This window comes from Elephas maximus, chromosome 10, assembly GCF_024166365.1.
Source record: "Elephas maximus indicus isolate mEleMax1 chromosome 10, mEleMax1 primary haplotype, whole genome shotgun sequence".
Taxonomy (NCBI): Eukaryota; Metazoa; Chordata; class Mammalia; order Proboscidea; family Elephantidae; genus Elephas; species Elephas maximus.
The window spans coordinates 66,774,481-66,796,023 of record NC_064828.1 but is presented as its reverse complement, the minus strand read 5'-3'; the positions used below and the strand labels follow the sequence as shown (position 1 = coordinate 66,796,023).

General features: G+C 37.9%; 1 protein-coding gene across 1 annotated transcript; it reads left to right on the top strand.

Annotated features, from left to right (window-relative positions):
* Positions 1-2,886: 2,886 nt before the first annotated feature.
* GMFB (glia maturation factor beta) lies at positions 2,887-18,280 on the top strand. Its single transcript, XM_049898615.1, has 7 exons — positions 2,887-3,001; positions 7,463-7,559; positions 9,188-9,237; positions 9,924-9,973; positions 10,621-10,703; positions 12,289-12,362; positions 14,119-18,280. The coding sequence occupies exons 1-7, from the start codon at positions 2,999-3,001 to the stop codon at positions 14,188-14,190; spliced, it is 429 nt and encodes a 142-aa protein (XP_049754572.1). The 5' UTR covers positions 2,887-2,998; the 3' UTR covers positions 14,191-18,280.
* Positions 18,281-21,543: the final 3,263 nt, after the last annotated feature.

The following is a 21,543-nucleotide window of genomic DNA, read 5'->3' as shown; positions in this document are numbered from 1 at the left end:
TTCTGCTCTATAACACATGTGGTCTCCCTGAGTTGGAACTGACTTGACTGCAACTAACAACAATAAATCAAACCTCTGGGTGGGTTTGAAACACCAACATTTCAGCTAGTAGTCCAGGGACTACTGGACTACTTAGAAATAGTACTGTTACCCAGGGACTCCTTAGTTTGGCTTACTGTGTGTCAAACGTATCAGTTCTCTTCTCACAGTAAAAAGTATTATGGGACAAATCACTATGAGAATGTAGCTGAGTTGTGGAATTTCTTATAGCTAATATTTTATTTTCCTAATTTAAGAGAGAATGTAGGTATTGTACCAATTTAGTTTATATATTTCAAACACTCGTTTACTGTTATTTATTAACATACTACCCCCACATGTCTGTCAATTTGTCGTACTGTGGAGGCTTGCATGCTGCTGTGATGTTGGAAGCTATGCCACTGTTATTCAGGTACCAGCAGGGTTACCCATGGTAGATAGGTTTCAGCTGAGCTTCCAGACTAAGACAGACTAGGGAGAAGGACCCAGCAGTCTACTTCCGGAAAGAATTGGCCAGTCAAAACCTTATGAATAGCAGCAGAACACTGTCTGATACAGGGCTGGAAGATGAGCCCCAGGGGTTGGAAGGCACTCAATAGATGACTGAGGAAGAGCTGCCTCCTCAAAGTAGAGTCGACCTTAATGACGTGGATGGAATCAAGCTTTCAGGACCTTCATTTGCTGATGTGGCACGACTCTGAATGAGAAAAAACAGCTACAAACATCCATTAATAATTGGATTGTGGAATGTACAAAGTATTAAACTAAGAAAATTGGAAATCCTGAAAAATGAAATGGAACACATAAACATCGATATCCTAGGCATTAGTGAGCTGAAATGGACTAGTATTGACCATTTTGAATTGGACAGATCATATGGTCTACTATGCCAAGAATGACAACTTGAAGAGGAATGGCGTTGCATTCATCGTCAAAAAGAACATTTCAAAACCTATCCTGAAGTACAATGCTGTCAGTGATAGGATAATATCCATACACCTACAAGGAAGACCAGTTAATATGGCTATTATTCAAATTAAATTTATGCACCAACCACTAAGGCCAAAGATGAAGAAATTGAAGATTTTTACCAGCTTCTGCACTCTGAAATTGATCGGACATATAATCAGAATGCATTGATAATTACTGGTGATTGGAATGTAAAAGTTGTAAACAAGGAAGGATTGGTAGTTGGAAAATATGGCTTTGGTGATAGAAACAATACCGGAGATCAACTGATAGAATTTTGCAAGACCAACGACTTCTTCATTGCAAATGCTTTTTTTCACCAGCATAAACATCAACTATACACATGGACCTTGCCAGATGGAATACACAGGAATCAAATCGACTACATCTGTGGAAAGAGACGATGGAAAAACTCAATATCATCAGTCAGAACAAGGCCAGGCGCTGATTGTGGAACAGACCATCAATTACTCATATGCAAGTTCAAGTTGAAAAGGAAGGAAATTAGAACACGTCCGTGACAACCAAAGTGCAACCTTGAGTATATCCCACTTGAATTCGGAGACCATCTCAAGAACAGATTTGATGTGTTGAACGCTAATGATCCAAGACCAGACGAGCTGTGGAATGACATCACGGACATCATACATGAAGAAAGCAAGAGTTCATTAAAAAGGCAGGAAAGAAAGAAAAGACTAAAATGGATGTCCGAAGAGACTCCGAAACTTGCTCTTGAAACATCGAGCAGCTAAAATAGGAAGACATGATGAAGTAAAAGAGTTAAACAGAAGATTTCAAAAGGCAACTAACAATTTATTATATTTAAACATTAAATACAAACTTAAAGACGTTTAATAATTAAGTCTAATGTTAATTAAAGGAAGGTTGAGAGATGGGAATTTTTTCTTTCATTTGTTCAGCAAATATTAATTGAGCACCTATTATGGACCAGGCACCATTCTAGAAGCTGGGGATCAGATTCTGCCCCAGGCAGCTTCTTTTATTGAAGGCGCTTATATGAATTTTTGAGTTCAAACTTTACTTCTTTCACACCACTCTCCTCACCACATTCAAAGATGGACTTCACCACTCAGTCTGCACCTCCTATAAAGGATTCTTAATAATGTTCTACTAGGCAGTGGTCCGTGAGAGCACTGGTTTAAACATCGATCATCATTCAATTATACATCAATAAATAAATGCTATTGAGCATTTGCCATGCACAGCTATGAGTTGGAATTGAATGAGCGGCACACAACAACACAACAATCATGCACAGAATGAGTTAGAAGTCTTGCCGTCAAAGCGCTTGTTATAGTCAGCAGAACACAGGAGATACATTAAAAAAAAAAAAAGCTATGTAAGAGAAAGTGACAAGTGCCATTAGACGGACTATGGGGAATTAAAGGAGAGAAGCAGAAAGGCTGGAATCTAATAGCTAACTGGAGGAAGCAGCATTTATGCTAGGACTAGAAGGAAAGAAAATTTGGACATGTCAGTTTAAGAAAACAGGAAAGGACTGTCCTGAAGAGAAATGTCCTGGAAGGTGGTGGGGTTCCGGAGAGGGTGGGAAGGGAGATGTGCCTAGAAGATTTGAAAAAATGTAATTCGTAAGGTAGGATGCGTCAACACACATATTTACATTGAAATCATTGACTTAATCATGTCACCATGAAATTGTTCTCAAAGCTTGGGGAAAATTCATAGGAACCGGAACCAGCGTGAGATTTAAGAGCGTAGCTTAGGATGGCACCTCATTTTCAAGTAGACAGAACATCCTCCCCTGAAAAGCAGAGGAAAAGGCAGGCGCTCGGCTAATTTTGAGCCGCGCCACCCGCCGTCCGCTGTCACGTGCTGGTGCGCCCGCCGCGGCCGCGTTGATAGGAGGGGGAGACTCTCCCGGGCGCCAGCACAGGAAGGGAGGTGGCCGTGGTGTCATTCTTAAAGGGGCCAGAGGGAAGGCGAGAGGCTACCGACGGCCGGAAGGAAAATGGTGAGTTGCCACCGGGAGGGGCGGGGGCCGCAGGGCTGGGCCAGTCAGCCCGGCGTTTCTGGTGTGCCGCGCCGATCGTGGCGGGTAGCGCCCAGAGTGGGTCGGCAGCTGCATCCGCCCCGGCTACTGGCCGGTGCCCAAAGCCAGAGACTTGGCCTCCCTCACCGTCGCCGCCGCGCCAAAGGGCAGCATCCTCCAGCCGCGCTCGGGCCGGCCCTCCACCCTGCCCCCAGAGGGCGGCGGCGGCTCTTGGGAGTCGGATGCAGCCCCCGGGAGGGCGGGTCGGAGGTCTGGGGGTCAGGCCCAGTGGAATGCTTCTCCACACGCCGATTCCGCTGCCGGGGCCGAGCGCAGGCCTGAGGGCCCAGGAGGCGCTGCCGGGCGCTGTTCGCCTGGCGGCGTCTGCGGGCAGGGCTCGAACTCTGATTTCTTTCTCGGCCTCGCCTTAGCTTCTGCCTGGTCCTTCCCCTGGCCTGCCTCTGAAGATTTCTCCTCATCCTCGCTCTTCTCGGGTTACCGCAGTTGGACACATTTGACCCAAGGCTTTAATTCTTGGCCTTAAAGTGATTGTAAAAAGCTTTAGTTTCATTGGGTCTGGGGGCTGTGACTTCCATTCTCGTGTGGATTTGGCCCCCACGCTGAGAAATAAAGTGGAGAATTAAATCATTTGCCCAACAAGGATCTTTTGGATGCTTTCTATCGGTTTTTTTTTTTTTTTTTTAATCTACTCAGTTCCTTTAGTTAAAAGCAAAAAACACGGCCTTTCTTTGACGTCCCACTCACTCCTCAACCCATCTCTATCTCATAGATCTCGTCATGGTCACTAAGTCCTTCGGACCCGTTTCATTTCTCATCTTTCTTGACCTTTCAGCTATTGACCATTTTCTCCTTTTTGAAGTGTTCTCTTTCATCATGCAATTCCCTTGGAAACTCTTGATTTTCCTCCTACTTATCCTGTTGGTCTATCTGTCTCCCATGCAGAATATTCTCTTTTCCCTGGACATCACATGTGAAATCCCTCTAGGCTTCAGTCATTTTCCATTCTATGTTCTCTCTCCATCCTTTCAGACCTACGATCATGGCTTCAATTACCACCTATTTGCAGGTGACTTGTAAATTTGTATCTCAGATCTTGTTTCGGAGATCCAGTTCAGATCTGTATATTCAACTACTAGATGCCTCAGAGCCATCTCAGTTTATTCATAACAGAACTCCTGCTCTTTCCCCTCAAATTTGGTCTTTCTCAGTGACCCCTAACTCAGTGAAAAGTAGCACCATCCAGTCTGTTATATAAGTCAGAGCCTAGACATCATCTTGGTAACTCTTATTCCTTAACGCCTCCTCCACCTCCTGATGTCCAGTCTGCCACCAGCCCCTTTGAAGTGGTTAAGAGAGAGGGCTAAAGGTCAGGATACGTGGGTTGAATGCTGGCTCTACTAGCTGCATAACTTTGGGGGCAATACCTACAGTAACTCTCCAAACTTTGTTTCCTGAGATTGTTTTGATCACAAAGGGAGATCTATGTAAAGGACATAGCGTAGTATTTCTGACAGGGTGTTTAATACGCAGCATTGTTCACCCTCTTCAGCTTTATCGCCATCAATCTCAAGTTATTTTTCATCTCGTCTGGTCTTGCTAGTTAACTGGTCTTGTTTTATTCATCCTGGCTCACTGCCTGTTTCCTGTTCACAGCAAATGTGATCTTTTAAAAAATGTAAATCGGATCATGTTTCCCTTCAGCACCGTCCTTGAAACACATTAGTGTCTTTCCTTTGCTCATATGATAGACACCAGAATACTTAATATGACCCACTGGGTCCTTTGTAGTGGAGCCCCTACCATCCCCCTCTTGTATCATGTTCCTGTTCATTCTCTGTGCTTGAGTCACACTGGCTGTTTATTATCTGGGAAGTGCTATACTCTCAAGCAATTTGCACAAGCAACTTTGGCTCTTCAGATGCCTTTTACGGGGAAATCTCCTTTGACCATGCTGCTTTTCACCAAATATAAGTTCCCAGCATGGTGTCTGTCCTTCCTAGCCCTTTTCACAGTTACGATTTTGTATTTTGCCTGGTCCTTTTGATGTAGGTCTGTTTTCTCTACTAGAATATAAGCTCCCTGAGGACAGGGACCATATCTTTTGTTTATTTTTATATGATTGTATTCCTAGCACTTGGCACAGTGCCTTCAAAAAACCTAGCACTCATTAAATGTTTGTTGTATGGATAAGTTAATAAATGAACACTTGAGCTCAACTCTCCACTTTAATTTTATGTTAACATTCACCATACAAAGTTGTTTTCAGGGCATTGTATTTATTCTTAAGCGGTTCTACTAAACTATAAGCAATTAGAGTTGACTGAGCCTGAGTTTCTTATAGGAAGGAATTTTTGGCCTTTCTATGATATTGGAAATGCTGATGGCATAGTGGTTAAGTACTACAGCTGCTAACCAAAAGGTCGGTAGTTCGAATCTACCAGGCACTCCTTGGAAACTCTGTGGGGCAGTTCTGCTCTTTTCTATAGGGTTGGTATGAGTTGGAATTGACTCAACGGCAGCAGGTTTGGCTTTTGGTTTTATGATATTGGAAGGGATGAAAATGCAAAAAAAGGGGCTATGCAAGTTAAATCATAGCATATTTTCCACTGGGTTCTTAATCCTTAGACTATCAAGATTGTCCAAGTAGCTCTGGGTATCAGAGCTAGAAGATAGGACTTTCATGATAATTTGGTTTTGGGTAAACAGAAAACTAAAATATATATTAGTTTTGATACTAAGTTCTACCTTTGGTTGAAGAGAAAATGGAAATTCTAGTTTTCTAATTTCTCTTTCTTAAAAGATATAAAAAAAATGGAGTAGGGTTGAATCTTAGCTTCTGGAAGCTGCATATGACTTAGCATCTCTTTTCTAAAGAGAACTAAAAGAATGGAAGTACATAACTCCTACAGGGTTGTTATTTATTGGCTAATACCTATTGGGGGGATATACTTGCTGATTGTCTAAGAGCACACATCCTATGGTATATCACACCTTACATGTTATCAGTGTTCCAAATTTAAAGAACAATTTAAGATTGATAAACATTTTCTGCTTAACTTACACTGTCATTTATCCAACACAGGATCAAAACAACAAGCTTTTATTAAATTTTTATTCTAATTTAAAATTAGAGGCCATAATCCTTTTGGGTTTTAATGAGTATGTATTTAGCATTGGCCTCAGAAGTGGTCCAATTATCTTGAAGAAAGGGGGGGAAATTATGTTTTAAAAGAAACCAAAGTATACGGACCTTATTTGGAACCTGACTCAACAACCAACTGATAAGGAATTTGAAACAGTAAGGGAAGTCTGAATACTACATAAATATTCTATACTGAAATTATTGTTAATTTTTTTAGGTGGGATATTTTTAATGACACATGCTATCATTTTAACAACAACAACAAAAAAAAATACACGTACTAAAATATCTACAGGTGAAATGATTTCTGACCTTTGTGTCAAAACAGCCTTTGGGGGCGGTGTTGAGATGAAATATGATTGGCTGTGTTTTGATATTAGAAGCCCAGGTGGCACAGTGGTTAAGTGCCTGGCTGCTAACGCAGAGGTTGGCAGTTTAGAACCCACCAGCTGCTCCTTGGGAGAAAGAAGTGGCAGTCGGCTCCTGTAAAGATTACAGCCTTGAAAACCCTATGGGGTAGTGCTACTCTGTCCTATAGAATCATTTAAGTTGGAATCGACAAGATGGCAACGGGTTTAGTTTTTGGTTTTATGTGTTTGTAATAAAGTTGAGTAATAGGTGCATAGGGTTTCACTATACTATTTTTTTTTACTTTTGCATGTATTTGAAACTTTACATACTGAAAAGTAAAAAAAAAGATTTCCCTCCTCTTGCTTTCAGTCAGTAATGGTGCAATACATTGGAGCCTCTAAAATGAGTGCTTTATCCCCATAGTCATTTAATTAAGTTTATAAACATTTATTGGTCTCCCTTATATTTTTTATACTTTTGTTATTTGTATTTTTCATAGTTGTGAGACCCTTAAATGAACCAATTTCATATTAATTCTAAGTACAATAAGATGATTTTCTTCTTTGTTCTGTATAGGGCAAAAACATACCTGCCTTACTTTCCAGTAGTAGACAGTGATCCTTGACTTTTCCCTTCTCCAATTCTGATGAAATTGCACATTATTTTGTGTCTGGTTCCTTGAGTTATTTCTTTGGTAAAGTATACCCTACATATAAGATGAAGAAATGTGTGTGATTAAATAATGTAGATCCAAAGATTGGTAGACTTAAAAGCCCTTGTAAGTGTTCATTTGTTAATTTTAATACTTTCACATAATTAACACGTAGATGTCAATATAGCTTTCTAAAGGTATTAGGTTTTATAGATTTAAAACGTACATATATTAAAGGCATGGCATTTTACATGTGATTTTTTTTTTCCTTTTCTAGAGTGAATCTTTGGTGGTTTGTGATGTTGCTGAAGATTTAGTGGAAAAGCTGAGAAAGTTTCGTTTTCGTAAAGAAACGAACAATGCTGCCATTATAAGTAAGCTAAAAGTAATTCCCTGAAAGTTACATGGTTTTAGTTTGTGTTGATCTCTCAGGACTTGTAGCAGTATAAACTGAACCTTTAGAAAATAATGTCGCCTTCTCCTGGTTCATTTTTCCCTTTTTTTAGATTAATTCTTAAAAGTAAGCAACAGCTAATGTCACAGGACCGGGGTAGATCCTGTAGTCCTTCTCTTAGTTGCCTGCATAACTCTGGAGATGTTCTTAGTCACTCAGGGAATGAGGATTCCCTTTTTTAGTGACTCATCCAACTCCATCCTTAAATCTCTGGGGACTAAAAATAGCCTGGCCAATCATCCTCAAATAGAAACCTGGGCTTACACCTAAAATGGTAGCGCTCAGCATTGTGTTCAGAGTGACATTGGGTTTTATTCCAGATCTAGACTTAAACTCAAGTTTCATGGAGAGCTCTCTTAAGTGTCACTGACTTCTGAAAATGGCAAGGGTAATTTGCATATTGCCTCTTCCACTGAGCTGTGTCTGATGTTAATGCAGATTTCCCTTTTATTCTTAGGTAATATTTAATATGTGGGTAGATGAAGGATGAGGGAGTGAAAATGTAAAAATCTGCAGACTGTGCTTAACAGAGATATGTCTGGCAAATGTGAACTAATCGAGGGTACTGACAACTTGTCAGGAACCCTGGTTCTGTTCCAGATAAATACCTCAGCACAGACATACCGTGTTTAAAAGTGAAAATGTGTCTCAGTGCCGTATTACCACAGACAGTAAAGCTATTTGAGAACATATTGTATCTCAGGAATTACTATGCATTTAGTGCAAAAACAAAAACGGTCACTTTTTTAGACTAGCGAAAAACAATACAGGCATAGATTATCCAAGAAAAGTATTTTGATTTGGCTTTGGATTGTTTTATGACATATATTTGAGTATAGTTATCTCTGTTATTTTGGTAATTCACTTTCTCAGTGTAATGATACTGCATCCTGAAATCCTGACTCTGGAGATGCTGGGAATCTGGCGATTTCTCTATCCTGACACCTGGTCCACTTTTCCCTTACACTAGTTCAAAGCATGTTGCACATAGACCAATCTCAATCACAGTCACCCTTTCAGACTTACCATCTAGGAAACTGTGTTTGACTTACACAGTTCTCCATATGTAAGGAATTGTCATAAAATTCTAAATAATCAAGTTAAGACTAGTCAGCGAGTTGCTGTTGAGTCGAATCTGATTCATGGTGGCCCCATGTGTGTCAGAGTAGAATGGTGCCATACGGTTTTCAATGGCTGGTTTTTTGGAAGTAGATCTCCAGGTGTTCCTTCCGAGGCGCCTCTGGGTAGACTCTAACCTCCAACCTTTGAATTAACAACTGAGCGTGTTAATCATTCACACCACCCAGAGTCTCCAAATAAGCAAATCAGATGCTGTGAATTGTGGGAAAAAGCTTTTAAAAGCTGACTGCTTGAAAAACAAAGCTAGCTAATAGACCATAAACTAAAACTGCTAGTCAGTTTTAATGCTTCTGTTTCTTGATGCTTTTTAATTTTAGACCCAAAAAAAAAAAAAAGGCTGAGACTGTATGGGATGAGTAGGTTGAGTTCACATTAGAATTATAATTTGCTTTTATGTTTTTATTTTAGTGAAGATTGACAAGGATAAACGCCTGGTGGTGCTGGATGAGGAGCTTGAGGTTTGTTCAATCAGCTAAATACAATTTTATAGTTAAGTAATTATTACTGCTCAAAAGATGCTATATTAGATACATGTGCTTCTTCTAAAATGAGTTCTGAACCTAAGTTAGATACATGCCCACTATACATAACAAGCACCTGCTAATTAATGTGTAGTGCATTGTCTTGCTGATTTAGCCACCTTCTTTAAAGGATTAGTGAAATCCAGTGTATGAAGTGATAGGAGGTAGGCCTTTGTGCCCAAAAAACTGAGTCAGCTTTAGAACTTGCTTCTAAACTGGATGACTAGTAATTAAAAACTGAGACCCTATAACAAGTATTTGGTTCATCAAATTAATAAATTTTCCCACTAAAGCTGACATTGATGTTTCCCCTAAGGAGTTGGCTTGTCTTGCTCAGTGTTTCCTGATGTTGGGAACATTAACATAGACTACTGTGCCTCTCAGCGCTATATTTAGTTAATAAGTGGAACTAAGTGGAGTGGGGCTTTGACTAGAATGAAAATTTAGTAACCTCAGTTTATGTGTCATGTGGTAAAATAAAATTTTGTTTCATGGCATGTCAGTCTGAATTTATAACTATTACTAAAAAAAAAAAAAAAATTTTATAGGTGTTCAGTGTATCTCCTTAAGGATTTACAGGTAAGAAAATATTTAACAATTGCTTTTATTTTTTATGATGACAGGGCATTTCACCTGATGAACTTAAAGATGAACTGCCTGAACGACAACCTCGATATCCTTTCTCTTTGTGCTTTAAAAAGGTGTTTTCTTTAGCAGTCAGGATTTTATTCATGAAGCTCATTTGTTCAACTTTCAAAAGGCGTATATTTTATAAAACTTTCCTTCTAAATTATGATTCACCACCAAATTAAAATGTATATGTACATATTGAACTAGAAGAAATAGTTGAAGTGTTCATGTGATGAATTACTTCCTTTTTTAAAGAATTCCCTTTGTTAGAACATGTGTACTATAAAAATTGAAGAAAAAAATCCATATTGGCAAATTCATACTTCTAATGAATTTCTTTTTGAGAGATTATATGACTTTATGAGAAGCTATCTTTGGGACCCGTTTATAATTTTGTAGAAATATAATGAACAATGTGGGTGTGGCCTAAACAGATAGGGTAGAAATTTGCCCCTCAGTAACTCCCCCGGTGTGTATTTTCTTTCAGAACTTCTTTGGTAAGTAGCTGGCTCAAAACACCATGGAAGAAAGGCCTGGCAATCTGCTTTCATAAAAGATTGTAGCCAAGAACACCCTATGGAGCAGTTCTCTGTAATACATGGAATTGCTGTGGGTTGGAATTGACTTGAAAGTAATGGGTACCTGGCTTAAAAGGAGCAGTAATATTAGTTTCTTTAACTTGAGAAAAACCTTCATTGTGTATAGTTATAAATATCAGCATGATGATGGAAGAGTTTCATATCCTTTGTGCTTTATTTTCTCCAGTCCTGTTGGTAAGTGAATTTCTTTGAATAGTGCATATTTGGCCCTGATGTACTTAAACAAATTTTATAGTAGACAAATTTTATGCATTTTTTTTTTTTAGATGAAAAGTGTTGAATCACCTAAATTGAGGTGTGTGTGTATGTATGTATGTACATTTGCACACATGCATGCTCTTGTAGAAAGAAGCTGCTATAAAGGCATCTTCTCTTAGAACTTGCTTATGTTTCTAGGCTAAGTTCCCAGAGGTGTCATTGTTGGCTCAAACCATACGCACATTCTAGGAATTTTGAAATGTACTGACAGTTTTAAAAATCAAAAGTACATTTTCTTAATTGTTTTAATATTGTTTACAGGTATGTAAACTTTGTATATAATCATGGCATATATTTGTGTTTATCTTTAAAATAGTAGTTACCAATAATGTGCCTATAATCTTGAGAATGGTCTCAGAGTGGCTTAAATTAGATATTAGAATGGTTATTAGTATTTAAGATAGGCTGTCATCACCAGAACACCCACTACCACCATCATTCAAACCCACAATAAAGTCCCTGCTCACTGAACTCTTCTCTGAACTTTTTATCTTTCACTTAGCTCTTAATATGTACTGCAGTATATTTTAAACTTAATATGTAAGGAGACTGTAACCTTTTTTTCAGGGCAGATCTCTCTGCCCCACTGGGCCACCACCATATCACAACCTTATACATTTTAGGAATCTATGAAGTTGATATTTAATGTCAGAAAGAAGATAGTTGCTGACAAGTTAAGTGTTTGCAAAGCTCTAAAAGTTAGCATCTGCAGAGATCTATCCCCATTTGTTTTTGCTGCCCTGTAAACTTATTTGGAAACCCTGGTGTTGTAGTGGTTAAGAGCTATGGCTGCTAACTAAAAGGTTGGCAGTCCGAATCTACCAGGCACTCCTTAGAAACCCTATGGGGCACTTGTACTGTGTCCTATAGGGTTGCTATGAGTCGAAATTGACTCTATGGCAATGGGTTTGGTTTTCTTTTTTTTTTTGGTAGACTTATTTGGAGACTTGGTGATGCAGTGGTTAAGAGATCAGGCTGCTAACAAAAAGGTTTGGCAGTTTGAATCCATCAGCCACTTTTTGGAAACCCTATGGGGCACTTCTGCTCTGGCCTGTAGGGTCCCTATGAGTTGGAATCAACGCAACAGCAGTGGGTTGGTTGCTTGGTATAAACCCAAAAACCAAACCCGTTGCCATCGAGTCGATTCCAACTCATAGAGATCCTATAGGACAGAGTAGAACTGCCTCACTGAGTTTCCAAGGAGTGCCTGATGGATTAGAATGCTGACTTTTTGGTTAGCAGGCATACCACTTAACCACTACGCCACCAGGGTTTCCATTGTTTGGTGTAGACTTATTTATTTATAATTTAGTTATGTCTCTTTGTGCTGACAGTCTGTAAAATAAGATTCAAAATGCAATCCGTATACGTTTAGACTGAGGTTTTTGTAAACTTGGTAGGAAAGGAAATCCTAAATGTGTCATTTTTAAAAGTAAACAGTGAAAACTTACCATTTTTTCAAAATGTCTGTCTCATTTCCACACTAATCTCTCTTTTCCAGGGTGTAAGCCTGAACAGCAGATGATGTATGCTGGGAGTAAGAATAAGCTAGTCCAAACAGCTGAACTCACCAAGGTAGCATTCATATTTGGCTTGCTTGTAAGATATTTTCCCTTAAAAAAAAAAAAAAAAGGTTACTGTAGGAGAAAAAAGATTCCATAATCCAAGACTTTGTTCTTTTTTATGATGACTAGCTCTTAGAATTAATGATTTTAAGTTATTTACATACTAAGTACCTATAGTGTATAGAGTAACAGCTAAAATAATCTGAAGGGCTAAGTATGCTTCTTTATATAGTTGAAAGTTATTTAGACCAGAGCAGTAAACTCGTCAAAACTTTTTATTGGGTGAAAATAGGACGATTGAAGTCTTTGAACCAAAAGGTGTTTTATGAATTGGGAGTTATAAGTTGATTGGAAGAAATCACTTTCATTCAAAATCTAAGCAGCTTTAGAAAAGCCACTATTACTCTTCAGTCTTTTGAGAGGTCTTTGTCTTCCATAATGTAATTTCTAATAGATTTTCCAATAAGGTCAGCACTGAAGTTTGTCTGAGCCTTTACCTTTACTGTAAGCTAAATGAACCATATTTTGTGCAGAAATTCCATATTGTGCAGTTAACTATATGGTTTCCAAATTTAAAACTATTGAAATTGTTAAGAATAGCAATAAAGGTAGGACATTCTGTTTTATATGAGACCTAAGCTTTAAGATTTAACATGTCCTCATTGTTTAATGGCATTTTTGAAGGTTAAAGGTGAGAGGTATTTGCTCTCAAACTTTATTTAACTACCATATATTAATTTGAGTTGAAAATATCTATACATTTAAGATTTGAAATAGACGATCACATCACTAAAACTGTATCAAGCAATATTTCCTTTCAGGTTTATTTTAATGACATCATCAGTGTTTTCTTCTTGGGGGAAACGTTCCACTCAGGGAATGTCTTTAAGTGCCCTCTACTTTTTCCCTTTTGTCCATATGATTGTCATTGCTACCACCAGTTTAGAGACACTACCTTTTTCTAATTTGTACCATATGAACATTCTGCTCTAAGGGGTTGGGGGTTAGAAAGGAGCCCTGTGATCAGCCTCATGTCTGTTCTAATCCTGGGCTTGCCCAAAAGTGCTACAGTTGAGACATTACAAGTTACTTTTGCAGATAATCACATTTAATCCTCACAACAACCCTGTGTGAGGCTGATGGTGGTATCCCCATTCTATAGATGAGAAAACCGAGGTTCAGAGGATTAATGCGTAACAGTAAGTGCCAGAGCTAGAATTCAAACCCGCATCTTCTGGCCCCAAATCCCCTCCTTTCTGCTGTATTACATTTTCACACTATAGCAGTTGTACTTTCTGGGCCTGTGCTAGTTCAAATTCCTGCCTGAGATTTGTGGCAGTGAACTTCTGTTCCATCCTTATCAAAACGGTATACAGCTGGAATTTCCATTTGAAGCTCAAACTAAGGAGTACCTGTTTAAGTTCCTCCAGTTCCTAAGTAACTAGATAGATTTTAGCTGTGTATACTAGGGTGTTCTTTGTCTCTTTTAGTGGGTAAGATTTACAGAGCCGCTCTTTTGGAGTATTTGTAGGTTTGTGCTTTTAAGAGAATTTTAGTTCTATGCCATTTTAATTGCTAAACTTTGGTAACTGAGTACTTAGTATTTTAAAAGAAGTGAAGGACCTCCCAAAAGGTATATCAAATTTACACAGGTTAAGTCATGATCGGTATGAAAAGAAGCAGAATTTGGTATTAGTATTTAAATATATCATATGTTTGATTTTTGCTTTGGGAGTCTCAGTTATAACCTAAGTTTTTTTCTTAAGGTCTTTGAAATAAGAAATACTGAAGACCTAACTGAAGAATGGTTACGTGAGAAACTTGGATTTTTCCACTAATGTGAACTTCTGTGTTTCTAAAGTATTTATGTATTAACCTGACCATACTGGAACCAGACATAAATACTTATTTATGCCTAAAAATGCACTGTTATTTACAGTTTGTTTCCTGCAGTAAAGAAAAATCTTCATTTGTGCAAAATTTGAACAAAGAGGAAATTATCTTCATAGTAATGAAACTTTGTAAAGTGTTTCCTTATATTTGTAATTGTTAGGTGGACTACTTCTCTCCAGGAACTTTTTGCACTCTTGTGACTAATTTCTATAACTTACGGTTCAGAATTTGTTACTATTTACAGACACCATTGGAAAGTGGGTATTAGATTGTGATAGACAACAGTTGCCTCCTTTTGACAAATACTGGATATTAGCAGTTTATATGTGAAAATAATATATTATCACTTCTCAAATCTTGAAATTAGTTTGGGTTTAAAGACTTGAGTGACCTAATTTTGAGCCATGAATAGTAATGCACCGTAGGGTAGCCTACATTACGAGTACATTTTTCATCAATTCCGTACCTTCTTTGGTTTCCTCAATCTTTTTGATCAAGCCCAGAAACCATGTTCATCAATCATTCTTTAAGTCTGGAAGTTAGATTTTATGATAAAGTTATGACTATGACTATTACATTTTCTTCTTATGGTAAGTAGTGTTTTAATCTTAAAAACTGGTGGGTTATAACTAATCAAGGGCTTCATTTCTGATTATGTCATTTCTAGATAGTTTTAAACCTAGGTTAATAACACTGTTTATAAAGCATTTCCTAATGTCATATGAACACTAGTTATTTTAAATGTGTTAACACTGTGCCTTTGATTTGTTAGTTTTAAAGTTGGTTGAAGACTTTTACACTGCCAGTATTCCAGATTTGGTGAAATCAATACTTTTGTAAAGGGTCCAAGTAAAATAATTTTCTAATGTGTGTATCTGAAATTTGTAATAAAATCAACTTCATATTTTTAAAATTCCAACTACCTGCACGCATCAGTGAATATTTGGCAGTTGTGAGTTATAATTTTAGATATATTTGTGATTAAGTTTGTGCCATAGGGAAAAATTACTTACCTTAAGATTTTGGCCATCGTTAATAACCTTAACAGACCAATAGAATTTGCGTCTTATATTCTGAACATCAGAAGATATTCTAATTTCGAGCCAAATAATTAATTAGTCTTATTAGATGCAAATATCCTTAGCATAAAGCGAGGATTCTAATACATACAGTGTTCTTTTAAAAACGAAGTGTAAGTAACTGTTTAACACTAATTTGACAAAAGGTCTAGAGACACAACACTAACCACATTTGGTGGGTGAATTCTTACGTTAAGAATGTTTTAGTTATTTCAAAACTAGCAAAGGCTTTTTTTTTTTTTTATGTTGGCGTGTTTTCTGTTCATATTCTTTGCATCCTTTTTGAGGTTTCTGTGCCAACTTCAATAAAGAGGTAAAGATGGTTGGAATTTTCACAGTATTGAAGAGAGCATCCTCTCTTCCCAACACCTGTAGCTTACTCTTTGGCTCCATTAATCTAGAAGTAAGGAAGCAATAGGAAGTTAGTTGGAGATGAAAAAGTGGTAAGGGGCTGTTTGTTTTGGTTAATGAGTGAAAATGAGTCTTTATTCCAATTTCCAGAGAGAGAGAAAACTTCACCCAGGAAGTGTATGAATTCTTTAAACAGGTATTTTGATACTGGAGAATAACTTGCTTGGAATTCTGTAGAAATGCAAGTGTAATCCAAGCGAATGGAGAGTGTTGTTAATGTTTTTGAATGGAGGAAATAAGATTTTATTTCACTTGGTTCACAGCAATAAGAGAAACTGACTAGTGCTGTAAGAATGTATTTTTTAATGAGGTTCCTTAGTTTGTCTTGTGTGGTTTTTTAGTTTGTTTATTTGTTTTTGTTTTGAAAGCTCTCTGCTCCAAAATGTCAGATAATATTGACCTTCCATATATAGAGCTCTTGGTTCCGCTGTTCTCTAAATGGGGCAAAAAGCAGTAGTAAATCAGGCTTTTTTGAGCTTCTCTGACTCTCCTTATCAGTAACATGTATTTTGCAAGACAACAGATTGAGGTTAGGGGATCAGTAGAATGATTTTTCAATCCCTCACTATATACTATTAAATGTCCTAAAGGGAGATTTATAAGTGCCATACTTTAAAGTATTCCTAAATTTTACATAAATTTCCCTTTTATCTGACCAAATTTTGTATTGTTCTTTTATATTTCCTATTTGGTCTTCTTTTCTGCCTTCTCTCAAATAGTAACTCCAGATTTCATAATTCCAGTTTTCACATTCCATATCTTTATGGTACAGGCTATTCCCATTTGGTCTTAAATTGTAATCTTTCCTTTTTGGCAGCCGGTTTTGGTCCTGGTAACCTCCTTCATGGTCTTCTACATCAGCATTAGTTTTGGAATTGTTGGCCTTGCATAAGTTGTGCATAGCATCTAATGTTGCCAGAATAGAGCCAACTAGTAACTACAGTATGTTTTCAGTATGATTTTTGTGGCAACATAAATGACTTATGAAGAAAACCGTTCTCAGGTTACTATGCTGAAATTCCAAATGTTGTCTGAGCTTTGAATAGTATTCACTTTGTTCTGGTGTTGAAACAATTGTTAGGAAAAAGTTGGTTGACTGACTGTTTTTGTTGAATTGACTTCTAAAACATTTCAATCGTGTATTTCTAAAAAGTTTACTCAATGCATAGTGCAGTTAAACATACTCTTGTTTATGAGGGTGTTGCTAAATTTTGTTATTGCCGTTACTAAATAATCTGTGTAGCAAAATGTCTGTCAGCACTTTTCTCTCCCTCTTTATCTCCTATTTTCAGGAGTCAAATGCAGCTGTAAACTGTATTCCGGTCTGACACTTACCTAAAAATTTCCAGTTAGGGGAGTTTATTGCCAAATTAAATTTGGCTGTTTTTCCCCCTACCCGTATAGATAGTAAGGAAGGCATACTTAAAAAGAGAAAATGTGGTGGACTACTTTTAAAACCCAAGTTAGCAATGTCATTAATCCATAATGTGGACTAGTGTTGGATAGACATTTTCATAAGAGTTTAAATGCTGGTATTTGGTGGAAGTAGAGAGTAACTCGTAACTCGTATTCTATCAATTCAAATATTCCTAGCGCGGTTGCTTTCTCTGTTTGTTCGATAGACTGATAATACTGGAATCTTCACACAATTTGAGCCTTTACAACTTATGTGAAGGGATGTCTCAAACATTTGCTGTCAAACCTGATTTTGTATTTCTGCAAGAATGTAAATAATCTAGACCACTTAAAACCAGTGGTCCCAAGTTGAATATTCTTGAGAAATTTGTTTCCTATTATGCCATTTGACATTTCAAATCAGTGATCATATTCCTGTAATATTTAAAACAACTACAGTAATGTGATAGAAACTTTTTTTTGTTGGTTTTGTTTTTGGTTTTTTGGAATATAGTTCATACATATATAATTACTTGAATATTGTTCGAAATTACTAACATGACAGGGCATTTCCCACTGATTTTAATGGTCCAATATAATCTCATTCCGGAGGCTTGAAACATGGTCAGTCTTGTGAATTTTCACAGCTCCCTGTCAACGTTTAGCAAAATCAACAACGGCACAACTTAAGCTATGGTTTCAGTCTCTGCTAGTTCATGCTGCATGTTTATTTTGGACAGTCTTTTGTTAAGCATGGTGCTTGTACTGGTTTAAATAAAATGTTAACATGAAAGGACTTGTAGCTTTTCATTTTTTACTCCCCTCCATCCCCCTTTGGAGTTACTGTTACCTGCCTGGCTCAGTTGTGGCATTTATTTGAGCTATCCACTCATTCAGCAGTTAACTTATCTGGAAAAAGTGACAGAGAGGTCAAATAAACAAGAGTCACTTGGCAGTGTAGGATTGCAGGAGCGAGAATATAAGAAGATTTTCATAATTTCTAAAATTTGGCCTGATGCTGAAAAGATTCATTTGTAGAAAATGCTGAGGAATCAATGGCTTAGATCCCAGAAAATACAGTAAACAATAGTAGGGGCAGCAGAATTATTTCAAATGACGAATCCTTATTTTCAAAAAAAAAAAATTAGAATTTAGAAGGGCTGTGTACTCCGTAAGAAATTAAGTTTAAGGTTCTTTAGTTGAATCTAGTTTATCAGTATTTATTAAACATCCGTTGAAGACCCATGCTACCTTTGGCACAGATTGTTCTACATGGTGTATGTTTAATAGATACAAAAAAAAAAAAAAAATTTTTTTTTATTGAGTGAATACAAATCACTAATATATAGTTTTTAGAGTTTATACTTCTTGTGATTGAATATGTAGAAATATTCAGATTGTGAAAGGAATTTGTACCTTCCTGTCTTTAAGAATCTCACAAGAAGAATTGAGCAGAACATGGAAACATTTATGTCTTCCTTATTTCTCAAATTTGGCCACTTAGCTATTCAGCCAGCCAGCTCCTAAATTTCTTCACCTTCATTAAAAATATCTTCATTGGAATCTAGAAGGCATTATGCTGAGTGAAATTAGTCAGTTGCAAAAGGACAAATATTGTGTAAGGCCACTATTATAAGAACTCGAGAAATAGTTTCAACAGAGAAGAAAACATTCTTTGATGGTTACGAGAGGGGGAAGGGAAGGATGGTGGGAGAGGGGTATTCACTAATTACCCATTAGATAGATGAGAACTACTTTAGGTGATGGGAAAGACAGCACACAATACAGGCGAGGTCAGCACAACTGGACTAAACCAAAAGCAAAAGGTTCCTGAATAAACTGAATGCTTTGAAGGCCTGTGTAGCAGGGCCAGGAGTTTGGGGACCACGGTTTTAGGGGACATCTAAGTCAATTGGCATAATGAAATCTGTTAAGAAAACATTCTGCATCCCACTTTGGAGAGTTGCATCTGGGGTCTTAAACGCTAGCAAGCAGCCATCTAAGATGCATCAATTGGTCTCAATCCACCTGGATCAAAGGAGAATGAACACCAAAGACACAAGGTAATTACGAGCCCCCAAGAGACAGAAAGGGCCACATAAACCAGAGACTACATCAGCCTGAGACCAGAAGAACTAGATGGTGTGTGGCTATAACCGATGACTGCCCTGACAGGGAACACAACAGAGAACCCCTGAGGGAGCAGGAGAGCAGTGGGATGCAGACCCCAAATTCTCGTAAAAAGACCAGACTTAATGGCCTGACTGAGACTAGAAGGTCCCCGGTGGTCCTGGTCCCCAGACCTTCTGTTGGCCCAGGAACCATTCCCAAAGCCAACTCTTCAGACAGGGATTGAACTGAACAATGAGTTGGAGAGGGATGCTGGTAAGGATTGAGCTTCTTGGATCAGGTGGACACTTGAGACTCTGTTGGCATCTCCAGCCTGGAGGGGAGATGAGAGGGTAGAGGGGGTTAGAAGCTGGCAAAATGGACACGAAAAGAGAGAGTGGGGGTGGGGAGCGGACTGTCTCATTAGGGGGAGAGCAATTGGGAGTATGTAGCAAGGTGTATGTAAGTTTTTGTGTGAGAGACTGACTTGATCTGTAAACTTTCACTTAAAGCACAATAAAAATTAAAAAATATATATCTTCTTTGTCTTCTTGTTCTTTTGTCTATTCAGCAGCAAAAAGCATTTGTAACCACTTAACCTTCTCACTGGGCCCACTCTTGTTTGTGAGAGGTTACACCCTGAGTGGATATTGTATCCTTGTACAGTGTATTCTTAGGTGTGCTAGGGAGCCAATTAGATTAAAAATCTTATTGCTGAGCATCAGGGAGTTTTCACAGAGATAGTTCTCTTAGCCCCTACTCCATGAGATACACCTCTAGGCTACTTGAAAGCTTCATGCTGAAGTAGCCCTCTTTTTTAGTGATAGGCTTCTTCCAGAACCACCCTGTAGTGCCCAGACAGCAGAAGGGTGGAGCAGGGGTGACTTCTAAACTCACTATTACCTATACAATTAAGTACAGATTCTTTTCCTCTGGAATTTAAAGATCTTCGTATTTTGACCTCTCCCTTACTGGTTCTGAATAGCCAATCACAAAAAGGCCCACAGCCCTTTGATAGGTAAAAATGCCCCAACAGTGCTCCTCCTCAAGGGCCAGATTTGTTCCACATGGGTCTCCTCAGCCCACTAATCCTCAAAACACACAGGACTCCCCTGCTTCCAGCTCCAGCTGGTTGAGCCTGAGGGCGGCAAACCTATGATGTTGCCTGACTGGTACCAAGCAATGAGCTGGGACAATCATTTCCCAATGTCAAGAGCTGAACTAGGAAGTACCAAAAGATTGAGACAGCAGTAGGAGCTGAGCCTTTAAGAAATGCCATTAGATGGAGAACAGGCCATGTACAACCTACAGAGCAGAGAGAAGTGCTAAACATGATCAAAAGGGGGGAAATGTAGAACAGAATTTCAAACTCTCATGGAACCCAGATTTTCCAGAGCCACAGACGCTGGATGAACCCCCGAAACTATTGCCCTGATATAATCTTTAAACCTTCAGCCAAAAATAGTCTTATTAAAACCAAGTAATAGTTTAGCTTAACTAGTAAAAATTGTCTGTCTTGAGCATTGTGCTCTTTTAAGAGTTGTCTATATGGAATCAAATTGACAAAAGCAACTGGAAAGATTAGACAGACACCTTAGGGGACAGTGAGTTTATGTTAACAAGAATGACTAACTCCAGAAAAGAAGGGTGTACAACGTGGAGAACATAATATCACTGAATCGTACATGTAGAAATGAATTGGTGGGTGTTTTGCTCTGTATATTCTTAACAACAAAAATAAATTATTTAAAAAAAGAAAAATAATCAAAGAAGTTGAAACACAAGGTTTTTTCCAAGCAGTCTTTCTATATGTGTAAAAGATCATTTTGTTTCTAAAAAACAAGTGACTCAAAGTAGGCTACTTGAAACTTAAAAAAACAAACAAACAAAAACTTGAATTACCTCAAACCAATAATATTTGATTGTTTCATGATTTAATGAACAATTCGCAAATTGGGGCAGGAGTCTCCCTACATGAAGGAAAAAATAAAATGTTCCCAGCAAAAAAAAGGCAGGAGTATTTGTTAATTGGTGGATTGGGTTTTGCTCGTTTCGGTGATATAGTTCACTGCTTTTCAGTTGAGAAAGTTTTTCCACACCCAGGGATTTAAAACCCTTCTGTTTTAGCATTTTGTGGCTAGCTTTTCTAAACAAAAATGGAAAGCTATGCAAAATCAGTAATAGAGGTTCAGCAAGTTTACTGTTTGGTTGCTACTTGCATCTTCTATTTATGATGTCTTTCTAGTTCACCCTAAGTGTTTGGTATAGGGAGAGGATTTAAATTATTAATATACCTCAAAAAAG